Source organism: Myodes glareolus, chromosome 14 (genome assembly GCF_982192425.1).
Source record: "Myodes glareolus chromosome 14, mMyoGla1.1, whole genome shotgun sequence".
Lineage (NCBI taxonomy): Eukaryota > Metazoa > Chordata > Mammalia > Rodentia > Cricetidae > Myodes > Myodes glareolus.
Window position 1 is genome coordinate 44,891,459 of NC_142039.1, and position 27,722 is coordinate 44,919,180.

The window sequence follows — 27,722 nt, forward strand, 5'->3', positions numbered from 1 at the left end:
CATCAGAGAGTACTCTGCATGCTGTTCTCTCATGTGGATAGGAACACTGGACGTGAGGATGCAGCAGGGACAGAAGTTACAAAGCAGGGTGTGAATGTTCTCTGGAACCTGTGAAATTTATGTCGAACTTGTATGGTTGAGAAAAGGGGAGTTTGTAGGGAGGAGATTACTCATGCAGACCAGGACCCTTCCCTCAAACACTTGACATACAGAGAGCTCCATGTCCTAGGGCCAAACAAGAGACTCTCAAAAGGTGGAAGACATCTGGAGGGGCAAGATGTTTTTCAGGTCTGAATGTTTGTTGCTTCACTTTGGCCATTAGCCAGAGAGAATCTCTTTTTAATCATTTGTCAGAGTTTCAGGTGGAGCATCCCAAACAGTTCATGGAGCTGTATGTAGACTGTAGAATTGTAAAAGAAGTAATGATGCCATCTGTACTACTCTACAAAACCATGTACTTTGGAAGAAAGAACTGATATACACTGGATTTACACTGGATAGCACCAGTGTGTGATTAGTGTCCATGTAGATGCAGAATCTGGAAGTGAATCTATGTTTTCTTGAAACAGATAACAGTAGGTCTATGGAAATGAAAGTCAGCAAAACTCAATTTGCATTAATCCAACCTCTATATACTTTACTCATTTGAGAGAGATTCTGAAAGAATATTAAAGATTACAGTTAAGGATCCATGAGAATGTACATACAGGGATTCCTGAAAACCAATGGATTATTGAATTAAATCCCTGAGATCAGTGTGAGTTACTGTTCAAAGAGATATTGGACAGTCTGATTTCCAAGGTCCCTCACATTCTTACAGATATATCTCCTTTTGTACATGCACCAGAACTAACTTATTGGCTTAACTTTTTAGACAGCAAACGCTCTGTTTTAAGAATATGAAAAAATTTGTTTGGCACTAAGGTAGAAGATCCTTGCATGCCAAGTGACTGTCAGAGTCTGGAAGCTACTATGGAGTTCTCTTTTGGAGAATTGTCACCAGTGATACTATGGCTCAAGTACTAATGCTAGCAGCAAACATATAAAACTGTTCTCATTAGGGAAACAGTGGCACAATTTTTTTTTGGTGCAATGAACAAACCTGATATGATCAAGGCCCATACTAAGGAAATAAACCACGTTTTTATTTTAAGCCAATGAAAAAACATTTACTTGAGAAGTCATAGACTCTCAAGAGGAGTTAAAGATGTTTGTCTGTTAAATATATTTGATGTATTTCAAAATGATTTCTAAACAACTAATTTAGTCATGTAGATTACTATTTCAGTTTAGTTTAAAGAGAAACACTCTTCACAGTAGTCAGAGATTTCTGGCAGAGATTCATAATAACACTACTGATAAATTTACTAATGTTATGTCATGCTGGTAAAATATTAAATAAAAATTCCCTTTTGTCCATAAACATTATAAAAGAGATGATATAAAGAATGTAACTATCTAAGGAGAGGGGCATAGTTATGAACAAGAGTTTCCTGCTGGTCTAACAGGACCATCTGTCATCAGAGAGCCAAGATGGTTTCAGAGATATGAAAAACAATTTGGACAAGAATCAACACGTAGAAAAGAAGTAAAAAAAATTCCAGACTCAGATAAGTATGTGGTAATAAAACTGCTTGCATTCCCTGAAGATAGACAGATGTAGTTCACTAATAAAGGAATCTTCATGTGACTTCTTGTTGTTCAGTGACTGTGCATGTCCTTGGGGCTATGAACTAGAATATATAGGAGGAGGAAAGTAGCTGAATGTATTATTCCTGTGAGCCAGTTCTCCAGAGACAACACTCATCTTCTTTGGGAACTTCTCAGAGATGGAGCTGCCCTTGAATCAACTTCATATCTGTAAGTAAATTTGCCCCTATGTATCTTTAAGTAAAATATTCAGTTCAGTGCTTCACTGAGTTTGCTTAATTAAGTATCTTTCTTTGAAATCTTTGATATTATATCTAGTATGAAATGATATTTGTTGATAGGTTTCCAGGAGACTCAGCAAGAACATCCTAAGGTCCTTTAAAATTACTTGACTTAAAAGCAACAGTGCAGGGAATAAGTGACCATCAGACCAGTAGTTATCAATATCTTTTACCTTGACATGTGTTACAAATGTTCAGGAATAATCTATGTAATCGTTATTTAAGTGAGAGATGGGCAGTGTTACTGGAATCCAATGAGTAGGAATGATGGGGAACATTAAGCAACTTCCAATGCACAGTGCATCTTCCTGAAAAAAAATACCATTCAAAAGGACAATGTTTCATAGTTAGGAAAATTGGAAATTATCAACATTATCCAATCAGTGTGTCCAGTTCTTCTTATCTCAACTCAGAAGAAACAGAATTTTGATCCAGTGTATTGTTATAAGACTTTTCACGTTGGAATAAACCTAAAAATCTTCAAGTTTAGAAACCTGAAGTGGACAAATGGCAGGTTGTGACTTGTATTCTTTTTCAGTTTAGCACAAGTCAAAAAACATCATTAAAAGAAGAGTAAAGAGTGTGAACTAAGTGCAACATCTTGTAGGTGATATTTTGTAGAAAAATGATGATATCTTTTGAAATGAAATAGGAAGATAACTTTACATTTTTGAGAATTTAATAGATGATGAATATTGGGCTATTTCATTCTTCTAACTCTTCAAAAACTTTTTCCTATAATTCCTCTAAAGTTTAGGACGATTTTTTCTTTAATTATTATATTTGTATTTATGCATACATATAAAGATAGAAAGAACCTGTTGAATTCAGTTAGTGTAACTCAGTTATCTATGAATTCAGAGCAGATCATTTGATATTACATCAGCAAAGGACATTTTCCAAAAGTAAACATTCTGGACCTCTAGTTTTTATAATGATTCTTCTTTCTCTGCTTATGTTCCTTCAGCCTTATGTTTTGGCCTTGTATTGTACTGCTTAATGAGTGGAACTTCTTAAATTGAAGTAAATTCTGATCATTGTCAAAACTTTTAAATGTGAGAGTTTCTAGAGAGCAAAGGCAGTAGTGCAAACTATCTTCTAGATCTGCTATTATAGTGTCCCAATGACAAAGTGTATCTCTCCAAAGATTGGCAATAAGCTCTGAGAAAACTGAGTCTCAGAACTGGAACTATGTTCTCTGCCAGAAAGAAGCATAATGTGAACCAATGCATGATCTTTCTTTGATCAAAAGTGCAAACTCCTGATTGTTGGTGTCCTGCTTTCACCATTAGCCAATAATAAGCCATTAAGAAATTCATTAAGTTATGTAAACCTTCTCCTTCATAAATATATTCATGTACAATCATGACAATCTAATCTGTTCGCTTAGAGAATTGTTATGAAGATTAACTTCAAAGAAGATAACCTGGAGTTTCTGAAGAATTTATGTTCTGTTAAAGTTTTACCATAAATTAGCATTTCCAAGCTATCATCACTTTTAGGACAGCATTTTCTTCTTCAGCTGTATTAATAATCATCATGTGTTATGATATAACATGTGGAGAAAGCAAACAGATAAGCTGTGCTGCCCTTTCTCGTCATTTTCCAAAATGCTGATAGAATTCTTGAAGTTTAAAAATTACAAATTCTTCAAGAGTTTGGTAACTGATAATGAGCTTCAACTCCAAAGATACAAATCTATCTAAGGCGAACGATTTTAAAATACTCGTTGAGAGTGAAATTCAGTTCCAGACATTTGTAAACTCCAGAATCACTTCAGGAAACAATATAAAATAATGGGAAGCCACCTCTTTCTCAAATTGTTATACAGGAAAATATAATTAACCGCTAAAGTACTCACAGTGATTTTATCTGTCATTCCAGATATTCAATATCAAATCTTGCAGTAGACAAATCTTGGCCCAGATAAACCGTTTCTGAAGTGGTTGAAGCTTGAAAAACTCATATTACTGCATTATCCCTAAGTGACTCTTGTTTCTCTGTAGCAGGGACATTCTTACTGCTGCTGGTGTCGAGCCTACTCCTATGGGAGAAAGCTGCATCAGTTCCCCAGTGTCACACAGAAGTGGGGGGCTGCTGGGATCCCCTTGTGGAAACCTTTAACAGTGCCATTAACCGAGTAAAGACCATCCAGGATGTGGCTGAGGAAATGCATCAAGAGTTTGTAAGTGCCTTAACCTTCATGTTAATGTCTGAACTGAACTGGGAACTGAGACACTACTATGACGCAAATATTAGAAAATAAGTTTCTAAAGGACATTTATTAGTAAAGGAAGCACCAACTACTGAAATATGGAGGACAGGGTCAAAGAGATAGTTTCATGAAATTTCAAAGAATCTAATGGCCTTTTTTATATTTCCTCTGGTTTTATTTCTCTTAAAAAATAAAAATATATGGTAGAAACCCTTAATATATGATTGGATAAGACACTTTTTTCCTTACATTTCATTCAGGATCACAAATTTGCACTGTTCATCTTCATTTAGCACTGTAGAAAATGCACATTGCAGTAAAATATGTATTTGGAACAGAGATGACATAATGCATGCAAAAAGGCAAGAGAGAGAAAGGAAGGAAGGAACGAACGAAGGAGAGAGGGAGAGAAAGCGAGGAGTGGGGAGGGAAAGAAGTAGAAGGAAGAGGAGGAGGAGGAGGAGAGGAGAGGAGAGAGAGAGAGTGGGAGAGAGAGAGAGAGAGACTTTAAAGAATCCCCTAAATACTAGATTTGTGGTTTAAAGAGAAAATAGGCAAACCTTCAATATGATGGACATCAGGAAAATGTGTCTGTTTGCATTAAATATGTATTCATGTTGGTTTTTTATTAACTAGATGTTATTTTTTTTCCCTTAACATGACTCAGTTCTACAGTGAATTCTCTTCCAGTTCATTTAAAAATCTGGTAAGTACTCTACATCTTTCCAGCTACTTCCCCAAAGGAGACCATGTCAGTGATCTCAAGTTAGACGAGAAAGCCTTACACTGAATTTTTACTTTCAGTTCTGAAGTGACAGTTTTTCTACATCCTAACCTTCATAATAGTCTATTAGCCTTTCTTCAATTAGCTAATTATTAGAAAAAGTAAGATATCATAAATTTATATTTAAGTAAATTTAATATATAATTAATAATACATTGAAAAATAAAACACATGAACATTAATTCTTTTGTATATTTGATTCCTCATTGCTTCATTGTATTCATAGTAACAAAATTACATATGAAAGAGTATTTTCTAGGAAACTCTTTTATGTGTAATTTTGTTACAATGAATACAATTTTATTCTAAAAGTATTATAAAATTTTTACTACACAGCTATATGTATTCAATGTTCATTGAATAAATTTGAAATTCTGATGTCTGTGTAAGGAAATTTCAATATTTACTGACAGAAAATAGGAATATTAATCAATATGTGTCATGGTTTGCTGCTGAAATACTAGAGAAAGATAATAATTAAAACACTCAGTTCTTGATAAATTTGTTCCTTTTTATGTTTGCCTTCCAAATAGTAACTTTTAGGAAGAGTAGGAAGACAGGTGAATAAAAGAGGAGTTAAATGGTTCAAAAGTTAGTGGATTGCCAAATTAAGCTGCAGATCCAATAGACACATTATTAGGTGATGTGCACATTCTTAATTCTTTAATTTTTGTTTCTATGAAGTAATTATTGTTAAAAATTACATATATGTCCAAATGCATAAATTATTCTTGTCATGAAGTCATTTCTATAATTTCTGAACTCTCACTGAAGTTTGTTTTTACCTGCAGATTGAACTAATGATGAAGAGGTATCAAAATGTTCTCAGGGCCAGACTACGCTGCCACTCTAATGCCACAATACATCCAGATGGAATTGTCAACACAAATATCAAGGTGCGTCTTCTTCTTGGGTTTTTCACTAAACATCGGAAGCGATACACTGGGCTTTTGGTGCTACTGTTGCTTCAGTCATTATGATAGATGCAGTAATCATTCATGCAGAAAACAACGGAGTTAAAGTATGTTAAGAATTACATTATATTGTCATTAAATTATAAATAAAATCAAATAACTAATAATAGAAATTATTAGTTATTCTTAAATAGTCCATTTAGAGGGTGGTATTTTAGCAATGTCTTGCCACTGAAATTTCACTCACTATTTTTTAGGACACTTTGAGCTAGACTGGCTATTTATGTTTATAAACTCACTTCTACTTAAGTGAACAAAATGTAGCTATCTTCATTATATATTGCTGATGGGTTCCTCATGGTGACATTCTACATTACTGAACACTACACCTTCTCTATTTTCCACTCTGTCTTGGTTCTAATACATTTTTACCTATCTCCTCCCTCTATGATTACTGTGTCTTACCTGAAAGCCAGATGAGCAGATAGTCCTCTAAATACAATTATACGTTTCTTAGGATGTAACAAAATTCCAATTCATAATGAGAATATCCACATATTACAGCAGTTTTGTTTAATGGTAACGATCATCTCATCTCCTTGCAATAGCAGATCTGAATATTATATAAATTTAATATTATATGACAACTATGAGGAAAAATAGGACAGAGATATAAAGGCAGTGCTTTTTGAAAGCTACAATATTGCTAAACATAACGAAAAGCACTTTCTTAGCATTTCTGTATTTGGAGCTTGCCAAAAATTAGCAGAAGGTGATATTAAATATAAAAAGGAAAGGAAGGTTCTGAAAAATTGCAATTACACTTATATGAAAATTAAGAATTCAGGTGTGCACTTCATCCAACCACAGATCTCAGTCTTAGCCACATAAGATCATGATCCCATGTGTTGCCATCACCATTTGCCTGCTCCTTTTCCTAATGCCCTTTACATCTTTCCATTGTAATAGATAGGCTCTAGTCTACTCTCATTTTCATGACCATGGGAGATACTAGCAAACATCAATACAGACGTAGTTTTAACCAGATATGAACATTAAATACTAGAGGGGCAAATTTCTGTTGTGATTCCCATTATTCTGCTATTAAACCCTATGTTCTTCATATATACACTGTTCTTCACCTGTACATACCGACAAATATCCCACTCTGTCAGAGACAACGGGACAGCACATAATGAGTATCATGCAGTTCACTCTATCTTTGTTCTGTTGTCTTAAATACACCTAGAAATCATAAATGAGTATATTAATGAATGAATGATGTAATGATGTGTACTAATCCCTGAGTGAAAATGATTTGAGTCACTTTTCCCAGGGTTGTGGCATCTATCTTTTCTGAGTCAAATTTTGTTGACCTCTACTTAGTCACAGCAGGACCTGGTTTACCAATTGATAAGCAAAATAACCAAATAACAAAGATCTCAATAGGAAGTCAGCTGTTAGATTTCATAGAGAAAACAAACATGATGACATAACTTCTGAAAAATGCCTATTTATAAGTGTCATAATTTGTTTTATTTTTTAGACAGTAGACTAATAGTTTAATATTTACATTCCCACACTTTGTAACGTCTATGCAATATGCAAGATACATAAATAGTAAGAACATGTTTGAGTTCAGTTTCTTTCCATAAACTATACAAACAACTCACTTGCTGTATTGAAATTATTTTAATTCAATGGTTCTATTGTGTTTTCTTAGACCAAAAAATATTTGAAACAAGTGATCCATTTAATGGGTGCCTGGAGGAGGCCTCTATACCATTTCGTGATTGAACTGAGTGCCATGAAAAATGTCCCAGAAAGTATAATTTCAAAAGCCAAGTCTATTGAAGAGAATAACAGAGAACTCCTGGATGACCTTAGGTGGATACTCACCAAGGTAGGCAATTTTCTTTTTGTTATTCTCATTCATAAAAGAGGTAGGTTTCATATTTTTTTTAAAAAAATTCTGAAATAGCCTACTTTGCCAGAGTGAAATGTAGATATCTCAACTTGTGTTTAGTCTTCTCCTTAGACATTGATTCTCAACATGTAGGTCATGAACCCTATGGGGGTCCAATGACATCTTCACAGGGGTCACATAAGACCATTGGAAAATGTGGATAGTTATATTATGATTCAAAATGGTAACGAAATTAAAGTTTAACCTCACAAGAAAAATAATTTTATGGTCCGGGATCAACAAAGCATAACATACGTTAGAGGACACCTTCCCCAGGAGAAATAGAAGGAGCTCAGCCTTTCTCGTAGTCATCCATTGGCTCTGCATATTAAGGCACCATTGGATCTTCATCACATGTGAAGTTTACATACACAAACTACACGGAGTGTAGATTTAGTTGAAATGCATAAAAGAATAGTGCTGTACAACAGCTTCTATGAAATATAGAGAACACATAAAAGTTTCCTGAGTGAGAAACTGACCACCCCATCCACTGTCCAAGAGTCAAATACAAATTTCCTACCTTTCCTCTGTTTGTTTCTGAAGGGGAATTCCTTCATCAGCAATCAATTCCATGTTAGGGCAAATGCACATGAATGAGTTTTAATCATAGTTTTTACAAGGCTAACTGCTTAGGGGTCTCCTGGCCAAGATAAATGAAACTCCATACCTTTGATGGAAGCATCATTTCTGTATGTATTTCTGTGGTGATTAAGCATGTAAGAAGCAAGGAGAAAGAAACATTACTAATATAATCAACAAGAAACTGATTATCATTTTGATTTTTAGGCATTTCCTACAGCACAGATAAAGGAAAAAGATCCTGTCTGGGACTATCTTCCATCCATGAAATCAAATGACAGAATGAATAAATTTTTGGCAATGTTTAACCTTTCCTTCTGCCTGCGCACAGATATATTATACACTGTAGGTCATCTGAGAACATTGAAGTGTCAAATAACTGGGAAAGATTGCTAAGTGCTCATCTACCCTGTTTGCTTTTGAGATGGTCCATAACAGTCCATTGCCAAGATGTTTCTTTTAACGTTATAGCTTGTGAATGCATGTGTGCGTACAATGGGCCACTTTTTGAAAAATAAAAACATTCTCATTCTCAAATCTAAAAAGTCTATTTGTCTTTTGCTCATTGAATAAAATATCTCTCATAATAAAGTTAGGTTTCCCCAGTCAAATCCATCACAAATGATAGATGTTAAGTATGCAAAAAAAATTATGAGTTACTTCACAGAAAAATAATGAAGCTCAAGTTACTTAAGCAAAGTGTAAAACTCTCAATTAAGTAACCCATGTACTATACTAAGAAATGTAAATTTTATAATGCTTCATGAAGTCGAGACTGTCCTTAGGAAATAATGTTCACTGTGAAAGCTTAGCCAAGAGAACACAATTGCTGTGTGATTCCACAGTCTAATGACAATTTGAGGGGAAGGGGGACAAGGATTAAATGCAATAGAGATATAACAAATCCATGGATGAAATTTCCAGTCAATTTTAAAAATTAAAAATTGCTTTAGGATGCAGATGTCAGTTGCTCAAGTTCTCTTCATTGTGCCCCACTATCAATTTGCTTCTCCATTATATGATCATAGGTGTGTTCTATAGGTTTCATTTCTCTGTGTCAAACACGCCCTTCTTTTCTCTATGTTCACTTTATTTGAACTAGATATATTCTTCATATAATCTGTGTCTCAACATCATAGTCATTTTGAGATGTTGATACTCCAGGAATATCTGCACGGAACTCTGATGAAGCAATAAATTTTCTCCTGCTCAAGATAGGGAACTTTTCACTTTCCATTATCAACAACTATTTATTATTCTGTTCCAATTATACCCTAAATGTTGTGGCAAGCTGTGCTTTGATATTTTTGACTCTAGGAACGTTTAAAATTTTCTCTCTGATTGGTTCAGCACATGATGAACAGTAAATAATTCATCCTCCGTGTACTTGCCTAGATTATGCAGTTTTCTAGATGCTAATTTCTTATCTATGGTACTATGATCTGAAGAGATACAGAAGTTATTGTGATTCTTCTGCATCTGGCAAAGGCCTGATATCGATGTTGAGAATGTTCAGTTGTAGATTTAAGTTTGTTATTCTAACAGTATTCTTTCCTTCATAATCTGTCTGTTTCATTTTTTCTTGTAGTCTTTCCGTTGTTCTTTTCCTGACCCCCAAACACCTTTTATTTTTTATGAATTTTTAAATTTCTTGTCTATCTTTTAAAATTCGTTATTAATAAAATTTAATCATTAATTTTACACCTCGACCATAGTTTTCTTTCTCTTCTCGCTTCCCATTCCCTCTGCCAGCCTACCATCTGCTCCTGCCCAATCCATACCTCTTCTGTTTCTGTTATAGCCTTATGTTCCAACGTCTTTTGGATTTATTCTTTCACAAGCTAACAGTCGCCGAATGCCCCAGAGTTTCCCATATCCTCTGCTTCTTTGCTTCTTTACTTCGGATTTATCTACAGTTACCGTATTTTAGAGTGGCATGATGTTAGCTGCCCATGTTCCTGTATTCCTTCTTTTTCTACTAGTCCACAATCACCAAATCTAACAAGCTAGAATACCATTTGTTTTTATAAGTCTAGACATAGAATATTCTTGGTCTGGGTTGGGCTACTTTCCAATTTTCTCACAGAATCAATACACACTTTCAAAATTCATGTGCTTCCTGCTCTAGAACATTATGATTATTTTCACCATGTGTTTTTCCTTTGTCATCATATAGTCATGAATATAGCATAAAATAATAAGTGATGTCAAATATGTGCTTAAAATAGCACCAGTTACTTATTGTACTTATTGATTTCTTATAGTGCTACATATACACTAAATTTGTAGCTTCTTTTGTTGAATATCTGAGATATACATGTATTATAATATAGGTTGCACATTGTTACTTATTTAGTGCTTCTCATATATCTAACAATATTCTTTCATACTATCAAAATCATCTCTCATAATCAACTCATCTAAAGTGGCTACAAAAATGAATGAAAATATATCAAACCATGAAGAACAAATGGAGGCAGTTTTCTCACACAGTGAAAGGAGAAAGGGCAGAGATTTGAGGGACCACCATATCTGGCTCAGCTCTTCTATACATAGAAACACTCATTATTGAGTTGTTCAGGTATGTGCTTTGGGAAATTACTAGTTCATGCCTAAGAGAGGTTCTTACTACTTCCAAAAAATATATTTCGAGCCATGATCAGAAAAAAATTTTGGCTGTTGCATCATAAGTCACTAATGGCATAATTTTTTTCTTCTTCTAATCTCAAAATTTCAAAAAAATGAAAAGAAATACAAGGAAAGGGAAGAGACATTATAGGATCTGTTCCTCTCTGCCTTCCCTGCTTTCTTACTTCAACCACTTGAGGATGAGAGCAAAGTACTAAAGAACATTAATGTGAACAAAAATGGATATACGCCTTGGAAAAACTTGTTCCACTCAGCATGAATTGAATTTTTGGAATTTGTCTAAGATGATGATCCAGAGACAAGAATTCAGAGGAACGTAGTTGAAGACAGTTGGAGACAGTTTCAGAGTCCTTTCACACTTGTGGTCTAACAAACTTGAAATTATTGCAAATTTTCACAGTATTAACAGATAATGTGAGTGTGTGCTGTCTATTCTGTCAATCTGTATTCCGGAAACAAATCTGATTGGGAACACTTGGCATGTAAAATGTAACTGCCAGATTCAATGCATTTTGATGGATTTTAGATACTGTAAAACAGTAACATTGTTATTTTGCTGATTCCAACAATTTTACATGTATTAATATTCTGGAAACGTGAAGAAAGTTGTATAATGTGTTTGTTAGGTTCTTAACTTCTGTCATTTGCCAAATATTTTGTTTTTGAAATGAAATCAACAAAAGAAATTTGGACCAATTGACTAAGAATTTAGAAATTCCAACAGTTTTTATTTTTAAAGAAGAGAGGGGAAAACTGGAGCTTTGTGGTATTGTCTTATCTAGGGGCATCTCAGAAACAGATGGATAAATTTGCTCTTAGCATTTGTCTTCGATAATTTGGTACTTGAGGACTTCGAGAAAAGTGTTTACTCTGCGGGAATCTCTGAGTAGGCAGCGGATCAGGTTATAAAAGGCAAAACAGCGAACATCTTCATTGCTGGACTTCAAGGATGCCAGCCCAGACCAGACAACGTTGATCTCATCATTTTCCTCTCCAATCTAAGCATGATCACCAAAAATATAGTCAGACAAGTATTAATTGTATTTTAGATGCTTATTCTTTCTAAATATAGATTTATGAAAGTACTTGTCAAGATCAAATTATAAAATAAATATAGATTTTCGTGGATATACTTCACCAAACCCAAATGAATACATTTTCTGGCACATGTAAAAATGCTAGTAAAATTTTCTTACAGGAGTTGATAGATGGACAGTCAGTAAATGGCTAGTTAATTTTTTGCATGAGTGACAAAGGGACAATGTAGGAACTGATTTCATTTTTATGATTGAACAAACATGTGTGTCCTTACCATAAGATCAATCTTGTTTTTTTTCTACTGTAAGGAATTAGACATTAAACCAATTTCCCTTCTGTTTTTAACCAAAACAGTTGTCCAAATACTGTGTGTACAATAAAGTCTAGAACAAATGAGATTGATTTGGATAGTTCAAGAGGCAAATATTCAGAGGATTATTGTGCTAGAACTATTGAGATAGTTTTGTATCTGTCTTTATATCCAGGAAAGATACTAGGAGTAAGAAAATTCTGGCTTCTTCTGATACACCTGGATAAGGGACTCTGAGTAAAGTATTTTTGAGAGGTGTACACATGTTGCTAGTATCCCTTTTGATGAAAAGGCTATAACAGATATGAATGCCTACATTTTCTGTTTTTAATATTTTACTTTCTTATTTTTGAGATAATATAATTACATTATTTCTCCCTTCCCCTTCTCACTTAAAAAAACCTCCCATATGTTTTTTTCTTGGTATTTTTAAAATTCATGGCCTTTTATTGATTTTCACATGCACATATTTGTATTTACCTATGTATTCCTAAATATAAAGCCTAATTATTCTGTGCAATATTACTCATATGTGTATTTTAATTGATGACCATTTGGTATTGAAAAACAACTTATAAACTTTTACTTGGAGAATCTTATTTCTTCTATTCTCAACATCACTTATTTGTTTGTAGTTGTTTGGTTTCTTTGGGTAAGATTAAGGCTTCATTGACCCTTCTTTGAAGCTCTGACCACATTTGTATGTTTATTGAAATTGCCCTTGTTCATCTCATGTTTAGGAAACCGTGTTGCTGAAACTCTATGGATGATGTCTATGAGATTCCTAGGAGATACATTTTTATGCAAACTCCCTGATTCTGTGGTTCATAAATCTTTCCTCCCCATCTTCTTCAATGTTCCTTGAACCTTAGATGTGGGAATATTTTGTAGATGTATCTCTTGGAACTGGACTTTACTACTCTTCATTTTGACTGGTTACGATTGTCTGTGATAGTCTGTATGAAATACATTGCTTTTCAATTTTTTTGCGAAGTAAAACATTTAAAAGTACATTAGTCATTACAAAGAACTCCTCATTTAAGCATGAAGAAAGCTAGTCAGCAGGCTGCTCACCTCACTGAGTATTGTTTTAACTCCCACCATGAGTTGTCCAATCCTTTTCTGAATTGCTCTGGCTTCGGAGACGATAGCATTAGGGTTTCCTGGCATGGCAGACATTTCTTTCACAAGATGATTCAGAGGGTCGGTCCAGGAATACAGGAAATTGCATAACAATTTCAGTAGAACTTCTGGCTAAGTAACCATAATTTAACAATTACATTATAATAAAGTAAATTGAAATAAGATTAGAGAAGTCAACTTTGCTCTGAAAAGCTAAAACATTTCTGTAGCTTTTAATATTATTTTATATAGGATACAATTTGTATGTATGTAAAATGACATTGACATTATTATGAAATTTTGTTGAAGATTAAACTCAAAACTGTCAGTTGAGTGCTCTAAGAAGTTTCTATGCAAAGTAATCACTCTCAACAAATAATTTCTCTTGCTCAAACTTCCACTGTTAACTTTTTATTCTTCTTTATTTATAGCATAATTATTTAAAAGAGAACTGTAGGCCTATATTTGCCATTAATCAAAGCATGAAGGATGAACAGTATCATATAAATGTGTAGGGATGTATGATAATGTTCAGCTCAATTCCAAGATGTGTTATGGCAGGGAATCATATTTGGGAGATGATAACCATCATAAATTGGAACTGATGATGATATGTAGATTTGTCATCATACTTAAAGGATGATTTTATCCCTAGAAATAGCATACAGTGTTCATTAGACTCTTATTCTCAGCTGGTTTTCAGTTACAAAATAAAGGTAGAACAATCAGTTAGGAATTAACACTTAGTGAAAGAACTTAACTGTCAGAAATAAGCATGGCAGTATGTACTTTGCTGTCAAATTTGACTCCTTCAGTAACCATGAGAAATAAAACTGCATTTGCATCGCATATGTTTACATTAGTGAATATTCAACCAAGAATGTTAATGTCAATTGAAATGCTCCTGCACGTAATGAATACAAATCCAGGGGTTTAAGGTGGTAAAGGATCTTCTCCATGTAAAATTACGGATCCTCTAAAACACAGCTTAGCATATTTCACTTGTAATTTACTAACCATACAGTATGACTTCATTATTTCTCATAAGATAACAAATATAGAGCCTTTGATCACATCCACTATATGTAGAAATGCTATGCTGCTTCAGTCGATCTGGTAAAGAAATACAAAAAAAAAAAAAAAAACACTTACCTTGCTTTCTAGAACTTGGTTCTTGTTTTCTGGGGTATCAAGAAAATCAGTGGGGCAGCTGTCAGGGATCCTGTCATTGTACCTCTTGCCTTGGGCATACTGTTTGTCCTGGAAAGGATGAAATATTAAATACGTGAGAGATTGGAAATTATATGAAGGAGCCAATGACCCAAATTCTGATGCATTTGATAGATATTTAATTTAAGCTCAACAGAAGAGAATTGATGCCTAGTAATGCAAACCTGGCCAACTATTTGTAGATGGAGATGTCCTAGAACCTGTTACTGTCAGTTCTTAATTCAACATATTCTGTAACTGTATTCTAAATAAATATCTTTATACTCACAGATATGATTAATCTCATTGCTCACCAAGGAAGGTTCTTTTTGAAATGGATGGAAACCATTATAGAGATACATAACTGATTAAAATACAGAGAATCAGTGACTTTGAGGTTCCCAATCCCAACTGATATATCTGTAATGCATCCTTAAACTGAGACTCAGAGAAACTCTCATAGGGGCAGTAGGGTAGAAAGCTTGCAAAAGACAGAGTCCCAGGAAACATGCTTCCTTTAGGTATTACCGGTAAAGTGAACCCAGATTGCTCAACAATGTGACTGACTGAAAAAGATCAACAAAATAATCATACTGGCTGACTTGTTAATGTGTACAGGAAAAATTCCACCCAGTTCAATCCTTAGATGAAGACCTATAGGCTGTTGAGAGGGAAAATCAGGTGCTTCTTGTGATGAATACCCACATCAATTGTCTATTCTAGGTAGTTAGCCATGGATAAATACACATACAGGCAAAGGAAAATGTGAAGATACATACATATATATTTAAATATATGGAAATATAGATATATATTTGGTATATGTGTATTTATACATATATGATGAGAGCAATAATAATAAACCATGAATTTGTTATCAGAGGATACTGAAAGATTTGCTGAGGAGAAAGAAAGGTAATACTTTCACAGGTGCAGTATTCATGTATGAAATTCTAAATAAGAACAAGCTGCTACTCAAAAGTTGAAATTAATACATTAGGAAAAAGACTACAGTTTAAAACTTGTTCTATAGCCTCATTTTTCACCCAAATAACCCTCAAACATTCCAACTTTCCCCCTTGTTTGTTTTTCTCAGACTTCTTAAAAGTTCTTCATCGCAACAACAAAATTAGCAAAACTACAAACTGCTGTGTATCAACTTTATCTGGCATTTTTGACAAGTGCCATAGTAATTAAGTGTATATAGTTTCTAGTTTCTAACTAAGTTTTTTAGACAGCTTAATATTATAGCTCTTCTTGTTACTACTTCTGCATCTATACAATTTCATTTGCCAATGTCATTGTTAATTCAGAGTACTATTTTGCTGATGGTACCAAGTCATAAAATCTCTTGGAATAATACAAGAAATAATAAGTTAAGAGCTAAGCTAATTAAGATAGAAAAATAGCATTTGCAATTATCAATATTTATTCATTAATTTGCTACAATATATTTATTTCTTAAAGTCATTATGAAAAACTATTATTGTTATTGTTTTGATAGTTTGAAGGGATACTTAAGATGACTTTAAATATTCAAGGCAACCAATCAAGAAATGAGAATGGCAGAAACAATAGTGTACAATATAATTGCTAGAGGCATGTGTCTTTGTGTGTTATGCAAACTTGAGTCACATTCTCACATATCCATTGATGTATATATGGAAGTGCTTATTGATTTCTATAAAACAGGTAGCATAATTTAATATGCAGCTTTCAATGTATTTTAATCATGAAAGCATGATATACTTTCATCTATACACCAGAACTCCTTGTTGCAAGCACATGAATTTGAATTGTTTAAAACAGATTCACTGCATTTGCAGATTTATAAAGAAAAAGAAATTGAAATCTTCTGATAACCTGTGTCTGTATCTCTACTGCTTGTAGTTCCCTGCAAAGTAATCCTTATTTATTGGTTATCTATAATACCCAAAGTAAAGACACCAGAGTCTAAAACACTAAATCAGTGGTTTCTAACCTGTGAATCATGGCCTCTTCAAGGGTCACATGTCAGATATCCTACATTCCAAATATTAGCATTATAATTCATAATAGTAGAAAAATTATAGTTTTGAATCAGCAGCAAAATAATTTTATGGTTTGGGGTCACTACCACCTGAGAAACTGCATAAAGGGTGGAAACATTAGGAAGGTTGAAAACAGCTGCACAGAATGAAGAAATAAAAACTGCACCTTTTTTTTAAACACACATTTTATGGCCCTATGTCACAAGAGTAAATTAAAATAAAATTCAAAAATAGAGAAAAGTATCATAATTATTTCACTTGAGAATGTAACTGACATTTTTGAGAATATCCTTTTCTCCTATTAAAGGGTATAGTAGCTGCTAATTTCTTCTCCCTATGGTGGTTCATTGCTTGAAATTTCTGTCATGATCTTCCTACCTTAGGCTATACTATATCCCAATCAGTAGCACGAAGGCCAATTTTAAAAGGAAGTCATTAGTTACAGGGGTACTTACAAATTCAGCGAACAAATTTACAACTTGTCTGTTGGTGATCTGAGAAATAAAGGTAGCCAATGTGAATAGTCTCCTTAAGGACTTCTGGATATCCCCATCCCTCTTGACACAGGTGGGTGCAGAGGTCACATTCTCCCGCAAAAGCAGGTAGGACACCAGGAGGAGGAGCAGTGCCCTAGCTAAAGGAGAAGAGAAGGCACTTTGAGGTCTCTTTCTCTAAGGTTGTGAACAATCACCCTGCCAATGGTAGTCTTACCAGAGTGACTTTTTTACACCCTAGGTGGTTTTAGATATGCCGGGTAATGAACATCTTCCACTGTTCAAGTTTAGTTATACAGATATATTTACAAGATGAAGGTTCTATGGTAATATGCAAGATATTCATCAGTGTGGTTATGGGACAAGGCCAGTTCAGGCACCCTCTCCTCTGTTGCCCAAGGAACAATCTGGGGACCTCTACTTGGACCTGGGAACCCCTCTAGAGTCAAGTCTCTTGCAAACCCTAAAATGGCTCCCTTAATTAAGATATTTATTTCTCTGCTCCCATATCCACCCTTCCTCTATCCCACCCATCCCATTCCCCCAAGCTCTCCTGAATCCTCCGCTTCTCCCTTCTCTCTATCCATCTCCCCTTACATCCACCCCCCACCCCTGTGCACCCAACTTTTGCCTGGCAATCTTGTCTACTTCCATTATCCAGGAGGATAACTATATGATTTTCTTTGGGTTCACCTTCCTATTTAGCTTCTCTAGGATCACAAATTATATGCTCAATGTCCTTTAATTATGGCTAGAATCCACTTATGAGTGAGTACATACCATATTCCTCTTTTTGGGTCTGGCTTACCTCACTCAGTAAAGCATTTTCTATTTCCATCCATTTGCATGAAAAATTCAAGATGTCATTGTTTTTTACCGCTGAGTAAAACTCTAAGGTGTATATGTTCCACACCTTCTTTCACTATTCTTCTATTGAGGGGCACCTAGGTTGTTTCCAGGTTCTGGCTATTACTAATAGTGCTGCCATGAACATAGTTGAACAAATGCTTTTGTTGTATGATAGGTCATCTCTTGGGTATATTCAGAGACCAACATTGGAGCACTGAACTGAGCTCCCAAGGTCCAAATGAGGAGCAGAAGGAGGAAGAACATGAGCAAGGAAGTCAGGACCACGAGGGGTGTGTCCACCCACTGAGACGGTGGGACTGATCTAATGGGAGCTCACCAAGGCTAGCTGGACTGGGAGTGATGGAACATTTGATCAAACTGGACCCTCTGAATGTGGTTGTCAATGAGCAGTGACTGAGAAGCCAAGGACAATGGCACTGGGTTTTGATCCTACTGCACGGACTGACTTTATGGGAGCCTGGTTTATTTAGATGCTCACCTTTATAGATCTAGATGGAGGGCGGAGGACCCTGGACTTCCCACGGGGCAGGGAACCCTGACTGCTCTTAGGACTAGAGGGAGAGGGAGGTGGGGAGGGGGAGGGAAAAGCGATGCGGGGAGGAGGTGGAATTTTTTAATAAATAAATAAATTAAAAAGATAAGAAAAAATATATATTTGCAGAGATTTATATTTTGAAATGTGTCGAAGATACTGAATTTTTAGCATAATTTCAAGACATGTTTCTGTTTTTTCCTTACATGTGGAGCTAAACATAAATCAAGTTAGGATGACATAATCCTATTCTTATGGTTGTTTAATGTCCTGCAGATTTCTCTTGGTTTTGAATAAGATACTCAAGAATTTGTAACTTATATTTTAGTGTTTGATATTAGAATATTTGACCCTAGTCTAACGAAGGCAATATGCACATGTTTGCTTTATCTTCATTATTTGTGAAAAATACATCATTTGCCTTTCTAGTGATAGTGAGAATGAAAAGAATTTTCTCATAAACATGATGCTATTGCCTGGAATTGAAAATTCAACTCCAAAATATCATGTATTTATTTCTTTTCAAAATGTTTTAGACATTTTCCTCTCAATTTGATGCTTACAATAAGTCTGTGCATAGGCTTAGCAACATAGTCACAATGAAAACACAAAAATAAATAAACTGTATTTGTAGCTTTGTGGTTTTATTATAATTCCATTATTAGCAATTTTAAAAGGCAACACAAAAACACACTGAGGACTTTGCACCTCCTTTGATGCTCAGTGTTGCCAAGGGTTTTGCTTATTACTTATAAGGGCCAACACATTGTCCTTGGTGACATGTCACTGACTCTAAAAATTTGATTTATCTGATTTCTCTGCCCTATATAACAGATACCTTTAAATGTTTTTGCAATGATCAGTGTTAATTTTATCAGTTTCCTTTAAATGTGTCCTTTACTTGAAGAACCACGGAATTGTAATGTATCAATAGTTTACAACAGGGTGAAACACCATGCATTTGTCAAATTAAAAGTCTATTTACTTTTATGGACACAAGTCTGAAACAAATTATGTTATAAAATGTGATTCTTCTGACTATATTTTAATAGAAACTTTGTTAATATTAATGGTAATGCCCAACACAAACTGAGAAAATTGGTAGGGGGAATGTAAGGGAAACATCTACACACAAATACTTAAAATATCAAAATATATCAGAAAGAGGTGTAAAATACAGATAACCATAAATTTTACATACAAAATAAAAATGTTATCAATGTTTATATACTGCACATTTTCAAAAATAGACATACTTTTTAAAATTTATTTTAAGAGTTATGTGCATACATTAAACATGTATATGTACACTCTATACATATGTCAACTGAAGAATTTTCATAGTCCAAGAAGAAAGACTCATTATTTCTTTTATACTTTATAAAATCAAGTTCACATGTGTTACTAATTCATTTTTGTTGAGATGTTCTTAAGAAAATAGAAAGAAGTAAGCATTAGTGTGAGGTTTTGCATCACTATTTTCCTTGAACCTAATTGTCAAGGTTCTGTAATACTCACATCTACTAGGCTTGCCTACATTTCTCTCCAGATATAGCAATTTGGTTACACTCATTCAAGACAAAGAACTCACAGTCAAAACCCCAGACCCAGAATATGTTACTACCTTCCTTCCTAATATATTACTAATTTGACCCATAGAACCTACTGCTATCATTTCATCTCAATGTCTCCTGGTTTACAATTTTTTTTTATTTTTGAGATGAACCATTTCAAGTTTGAATATATGCTTTTCATGCAACAGTCAGAAAAAGCACTGGTTTCTAATCCTTAGACATGGGTAATATCCCTCAACCACTTTTTACATTATATCAATTAATACAAGATCAAATATCTCTGGACATAGCTCCATGCCTCTCTATGCTAAAATGACTCCCTTTGGAAACTCACTAATCCAGAATGTATTTTCTTTCTAGATTAATGACCACAAAGTATATCTAAAGTCTGTGGCTTTGCTTCTCCTGGTTAGGTATGATCAAATGTCCAATTATCCCAGATAGGGCAACAATTGGAGCAATAAATAAACTTCCCAATAATAGAGGACCATAAATGAGGAGTTACTTACAGGAAAACATTTGAGTCAAAGACAACGGCATTCCTGAGAAGTCACAACCCAGCTTCTCTGCTCACTGAGGAAATCTGTATCAGTTTGGTTCTTTCTCTGTTAGCTTTCCACCTCCTATATAGCAGAGCACATCCTGCTAGAGGGCATAAGGAAGTAAAACCTAAAGTCTAAATCAGGATCCTATGACCTCTAGGGTCACGGAGTGCGACCTAGTACGTGTGACTACGGTCATACGTGTATCTTTGTGCTTATCTTATTTCCGGGTTGTGATTAGTATTCAAGATATTTTGTACATAGCCTCAGCCATCTCTGGTATAAGAATACAGATGGTATTTTTATATTCACATCGAAAAAGCTATGGACCATACAGTAACTATTTTCTTAAGGTTATTGCATGTTCCTGTCACCTTATCTGCAATGCTCCATGAACTGCCAGGTTCTATCAATAGGTATTTATTCTCCAGAGTTTATATTTTGCAAGTCTTTATCAGTAGTTGTGGTATACTGTACAGAGTTTTACTTGGCAGACAGTTAAAAGAAGTAACAGGTAAACACACAGTTTGGAAGGCAACTGGTAGAAACATCACATCTATTGAAACAAACAACTGCAGAGGCCATTCTATTAGGAATTATTACATCCTCAGACACAAAATTTTAAGTTTAATAATACAAACTACAGGGTTCATGAGGCTAAAATGATCTTAAATTCAAGGAGAAAGTGGTTTGCCAACCTCATAGCAGTTGTATCTCTGTTGGCCCAGGGGTTACATCTTACATGTCTGGGTGTTCCATTATCATCATTTGCACAGTAACTAATGTGGTGCCATGTGGTATGACGAAGTGTCCTTAGTACTAAGAAAATGTCCACTCATTCTCAGTCTAATTTCTTCATAACATGCAGCATGAATATGTAGATTCAGCAATAAGTTCTTACCATTTAGTACTGACATGTACCAAAATCATTGACAATGTTTCTATGGGTTATAATCCAAAGAGTCTACCTGAGTCAATAACTCAGTGGAAGTTAACCAGTCTGGTCTCAGGATTTTTCAACAACCTAATAGGCTTTGGTATTACCTATTTCTACCATGAAGTGTTCCTTCTGGCATATTCTCAACCGGTATGATTACTATTCTTTTGGGACTAATCATTTTCTTCTATCTTTTTTCTCTGCTCCTTGACTAGCTGTAGGTTACTGAGTTAATTACCATCCACTGCAAATAGAGTCTTCTTAGATGGTAATTGAGAGATGCATTAAACTAAGATTATAATAAAACGTCTTCAGGAGCAAGTTTGATATTCTGCCAATTTACCAACCAAAAAGCAACAGATTTGCCACTAACGAGTCTGTCCTGTGTAGCTATAAGTTCTTGGTCTGATAATGGTACCAGATATATGTTTCATCTGGTGGAGTGGGACTTAAGCCAATCAGGAAATAAGTTAGGCACTTCAATTATATTCTTGCTACTATGGCATCAGTGGGCATTTCTTGATATATCAGGCATTGCTATACCTGGCAGAGATCACAACTGTGTGTCACTGATTACTTTCCTGCTCTGGTGGCTTGCATAGCACCTTCCAACACTAAAGAAGCTAGTCAGTAGACAGGAAGCTTCCAGTTTCCTGCCAGCTTGCTTTTGTTTTTGTGTTGTCCTCAGGAATAGTCATTAATTCTGGGGTTTGGCCAAGCGCAGTGGTGACCATGTCATTGTAATAGAAGTTTCCAAACTTCAATGATTTTTTTTCAAAGAACCACTTCTAAATGTCACTGTTTTTCCAATTTTCTATTTTCTTATTTTCACTGACTGTTTCTATCGACTTTGTTATTTCTTGTTTCTCTTTTCCTTTTTATTATTTATTTATAAAGGGATTTTAAACATCTCCTCTTATATATACTACAGGCTATTATTTTATTTCCAGTATATCTGTGTATGCGTACTGCCAGTTTTGAAATGATACAAAATTTTATATTTTACGAGCTTCACCCCTTTTTTCTTCTTTTGCTATTTTGCTCATTGTCAAGGATGATTTAGCAGAGTGCTGTTTAGTGATTTATACTCACTCATGCTTTCCTTGCATTTTGTTTATAAAATTTTGCTTTCCTTTCATGACAATGAGAATATAGTCTTTATGTAAATTAATTATATCATACATTGACACATATGTTCATCATATTATTTATTGCTAAGGCTTTTCCACACCATAATGTGGTAAGATGTGTTTTTCTACTCAGTTCTTAGTTTTTGTTCAGGTCATGTTCAGTGCATATGTTCTATGACATTACACAATCACCAAAACCTATTTGCTCTATTATTTTCTCAAAGTGAAGCTGGTATAGGCAAACTAGAGTCATAAGATCCATTTCAGAACTTAAATTATTACTCTCTGTAACTTTTATTACCTCTCTTGATTTTAATGAATACATTGAATGTAACTGGGCATGTACCACCTATTCTACAGTTCATGAATAGCTTCTCTAAACACTTCTAGTTACTATTTAGACCAGTGCTCCTTGCACAGGCCTGAAATCTCAGAATATGAATGGTAGAGGCAGTCTCTGAAGAAATTAACTTATCTGTACCTTTTTAGAGAGTGAATTCCCAAATTGTCAGGATAAGGAGACTGTGCCTTTAAAAATGAAGTTACAATATTCTCATGGTGGGTTTGTGCTTTTCACATTAAATAACAGAATCATGTCATTTTTATCTGCAATAATTACATATGAGTGTCTTTACAATGTGATGAACTTGTATACATATGTGTTACTTTATGTGAACAAATGTATTTATTTTTGCAGGTGGTTGTCACATACCAAATTTCACATCCTTGTGGTGGTCCAAATGTTAATTTTGACTGTCTTAATAACTTTTCAACTCATTGATAGATAGGGGTCATTAATCTTGTAGGAGCTAACCAGTTGTGCTAGCATGGTCAAGAATCACACCACACAGGCCAAGAATCCTCCTGATTTATTTCCCCTCTTGTCAGTTTAAAAACCTATGACTTCATGTCTGGTATTGCACTTGGGTGCATAGATATGACTCTGTGCAAGCTCTTTATCTAATAAACCAGGTTTCTAAATATTTCCTTTGTGATATATTTCATAAAATGCTGATACTGCTTCTTTATGTTTACTTTTATAGTTTAGCAGTATGATTTGTTGGTGAGAATACATTTTTCCATTGGAAATTTGGTATATGTGTTGAAAATATGGTGACTTTGTGTGTATGAGTTTCTCTCTGAGTCTTCTATGTAATTTCATAATTTTTGTACCTGCTTTTGTGCTAGTACCATGAATGATTTGTTTGTCTGTTTGTTGCTAAGACTATCTCCTGTCAGTTATCAATTAAAAATAAATTTGCTCTCATGACGTTCTGTAGCTTGAACTCATAAAGTCTTCTACACAATTTCTGAAGTTTATTTCTTGAATCAGCCCTTTGTATCAGGAAAATAATTCATTGTGGTCAGCCATGGCCTTTGGTTCTCACAATCTTTCTATGCTTTTTTCAATGATGTCTGAGTTTCTGGAGAAAGTGATTTGCTTTAGGTGTTCACTTAAGTGCTAAACATGCCACAGTACCTTGTTCTTTGCCCTTTACTGAGGGGCTCAGTAGTAAAGACATTCTACTGCAAAAAAAAAAATGCTTCTTTGATGACACTTGAGAGATGTACTTCTCTGTGTGTAGAATAATAAGCCATTGAGAGTTATATCTATGTCCATTTAGCAGTGTAATAATGGTAAGCCCCCCCCCCCGACCTCCAGGGACCTATACCTGTCTATCCATAACATCAAGACCAAGTAATTGTCCTAGGTACAGGTCACTTTTTGTGACTTGAACCTGAAATCCACTTGTAAAATGGTTATAGATTTTACCCATTACAATCTAGGGAGTTATTTGCATCTTGGTAATAGAAAAGCTGTCAGTTTTCTATGGTGATATTGTATCTTGCTAATATTTGAAAAACTCTTTAAGATGTGGGAGTCTGAGTTAGTCTTGGGTGTCAGCTAAGTATAGAATAATGTCCTCTGTAAATATAGAACTTTGACTTCTGCCTTTCATATTTGTATTCCTTTATCTACATTTCCTTTCCTGATTACTCTGGAAATACTTCAAATACCAAGAAAAATAAATTTAGAGTGAGGGGATGTTCTTGTTTTCTTACAGGTTTTAGAGAAAGTGGTTTTATTTTTCTGTATCTCTTGCCAAATTTCTTGCAGGATTCCCATGTACTGCCCTTAATGTGGATGTATTTTTTTTTCTATTTCTAGTTTCTCTAAAACTTTTTTCATGAAGGAATGTTCAACTTTGAATCTGTAGATATGGCTGTGTAATTTGTTTCTCTCAGTCTAAATACTCTAGTACATTTATTGATTCACAAGTACTGGAGTGACACTATGAAGACTGTAGACAATGTTCTTTCTGATATGCTAAATTATGTTTAAAATAATCTTATTTAATATTAGCCTCTGTTTGTCTTCAAGGAAAATGTTTTACAATTTTCTTTTTCTTGCATGACTGTCCACTCTCACTGTTATGGTAATAATGTTTTAAAAAAATGAGTTTCTTAGTATTCCCTCACTTTTTACTTATACAATTTGAATGTTTAAAAAAGTAAGTGATGTAGAACTTGCTATTACTGGAGAGTAAAATTTCAGGTATATGAAAATGTTAACTGCACCTATATTGTAAAGAAGTTTTATTGCAGTTGCTCAGTGTGGTGTCTCTCTATTCTTCTTAAATGTATTTTAACTGAAATAAAATAGTATCACTTTCCCCACTCCCTTCCATCCCTCTAGCCCCATCCAGATATAGTCCTTTGAATTATTTCCATGCCTCCTAGTTTCAAATTGATATCATCTTTTTCTTTGATTTTCATCATTATATGCCTGTGTGTGTAATGTGTGCACCTATTCTTAGCTTACAGTATTTCATCAAACATTTAGAAAATTGTATCAAAGATAAAATAAGCTTTGTGATCTAAGGTACTTTAAGCTTACATGTCGTTTCTCCTTGCTGTTCTGCAAACACTTTCCCTCCTTACCCATAGGTCTGATCTTAGTTAGAAAGGGAAGCACATTGACACTTCAATCTTCAGTGATCTCATACTTTGTGATATTCATTTTTTCATGCATATACATTGATAAATTTCAAAGACTTATCTGCTACATTACCTGGAGATGGTTTTGACATTTGTGAGTTTGTAAATGTTATATTACATAATAAAAATTTTTAAAAATGATTCTAATTATTAAAGGTCCATATCTACAATCTGCATATAAGTGTGATTTGGCATTAACATTAAGCACTTAAGGAGATTTTTAAATATTTTTTTAAAAAAACTAATAATTGTTCAGGCCTCATTTGGGCAGCAGTGTAGATGAGACTTCGTGGGTGCAGCGTCTTTGACATTTCTAGGAGGTGAAGCCTGACAGTAACCCTTCTGTTTTTCTGGCTCTTAGAACTTTTCTTTTTCCTATTATCCATCGATTCCTGAGTATTAGGCTCTGGAGCTGTCTTGTAGCTGTATCAACTGGAGAAATTGTTGCCCGGGAGGCTTAGAGGAACACAAAAAGGGAAATGCATTTTAGGAAATTATATTTCAGTTTTTGTCTGCATATGCATTTATCACTTCTTGAAATAATGAATCTGTACTGTAATTGCTACATGTAAATAGAATTATAGCTGAATTTCATGCATGAGTTCCATTTCTCCAATTCTTATGTCTACTCCAGTTTGTCTTTTCTACTGGAAGATACTAAGTTTTGGTGGGTGTCCTTGTGGGACACATATTGTATAACAGATTTAGAAAATATCACCTTTGAACATAAAACTAAGATCAGCTTAAGAGTACGTGCAAAGTGAGAGACTTTGAGTATAAATATGTTCACCCAGTTTCTACAGGCAGATAAGGGCTGTAACAGGATGTGACCATAGGGCAAGCCTGGATCTGTCAGACCAAGAATCCAGGTGAAGTGACAAAATTCTAAGGATAATAATGGGCCCATGTACCCTCAGCCAGGACAAGCACTGTCAGTACAAAAAGAGTTGAATAGTTGTAGAGGGTATGCCTCAAGATGATCAAGACTAAAGACTCATGGATAATGATATTTGTGCAAGTTCACTTTCATTTCTTTGATTAATCTGATAAAGTCAGTTTGTTGGAGAATAGTTTGTTGTGAGATATACTGCAAAGGGACACATTTTCTCATGGCAGAGAAGCTGAGAAAGTGGGTCTCAGGATTTTCCACAAGCAGGAAACAGAAGTATAGAATGCGTATGGCCGATTTTCTTTTTTGTCCTGTATGTTTGTTCTGAGACACAGCCCATAATGTTTGATCACATGTGTGATATGAGTCTTCTCTTCTAATTCAGCTAGTTACAGAATGCCCCCCCCACACACAGAGAGACAGATCTTTCTCCCCTAGAAAACTCTAGAAGATAACAAATTGCCAGTTTTCACTAACCATCATAAATCCAATTCTTCTCACATGATGTGCTGGTGTGACTGAGCAATTTTTATCATAATGTTCAGTATTTATATGGCTGCCAGCTTGTGGTGCAGCTTTGCTGAAGAGAGTGGAAAACAAGGGATAGACAGTGAGAGAAAAAGAAGCTTTTTCCTATTTCCATTATTCCTATAGCAGGCATTCTAGTATTGTTGTGAACTCTCAGCTTTCTGTTTCTGCCATATTTCTACTTGCTGACATGCCTCCATTTTGGAAACACAGAGTCTTATTCATCTGAGCCATAAGCTGCAATATATTCCCCTTTCTTTGCATTGCCTTAGGTCATGATATTTTACCACAACAACGCTACAGTAACTAATAGAATGACATATATACCTGCCATTTTAAAACAAGACTTTTTACCCCCTTCCCATAAGCTCATAACCCTACTAGAACAAATAAATCATTGAGATCATTAATGTGTCTCCAAAGTTTTTCGTGATGTCACCATTGTTCACAAAGTCCACTGTCTCTTTTGAGATACA

At 34.6% G+C, this 27,722-nt stretch overlaps 2 protein-coding genes across 2 annotated transcripts; one reads left to right on the forward strand and one right to left on the reverse strand.

The window, feature by feature from the left end:
- The first annotated feature begins 1,799 nt into the window (after positions 1-1,799).
- Positions 1,800-8,921, forward strand: LOC146892007 (prolactin-8A9-like). The gene is made up of 6 exons (XM_085698881.2): positions 1,800-1,860; positions 3,938-4,116; positions 4,814-4,852; positions 5,722-5,826; positions 7,568-7,747; positions 8,600-8,921. Exons 1-6 carry the CDS (start codon positions 1,830-1,832, stop codon positions 8,786-8,788), a joined length of 723 nt encoding a protein of 240 aa, XP_085555007.2. The 5' UTR covers positions 1,800-1,829; the 3' UTR covers positions 8,789-8,921.
- Positions 8,922-11,856: 2,935 nt separating this feature from the next.
- On the reverse strand, positions 11,857-20,760 carry LOC125396188 (prolactin-2B1-like). Its single transcript, XM_048428014.3, has 5 exons — positions 20,730-20,760; positions 17,206-17,384; positions 14,664-14,771; positions 13,464-13,643; positions 11,857-12,039 (listed from the first exon to the last, which is right to left on the reverse strand). Exons 1-5 carry the CDS (start codon positions 20,758-20,760, stop codon positions 11,857-11,859), a joined length of 681 nt encoding a protein of 226 aa, XP_048283971.1.
- Positions 20,761-27,722: the final 6,962 nt, after the last annotated feature.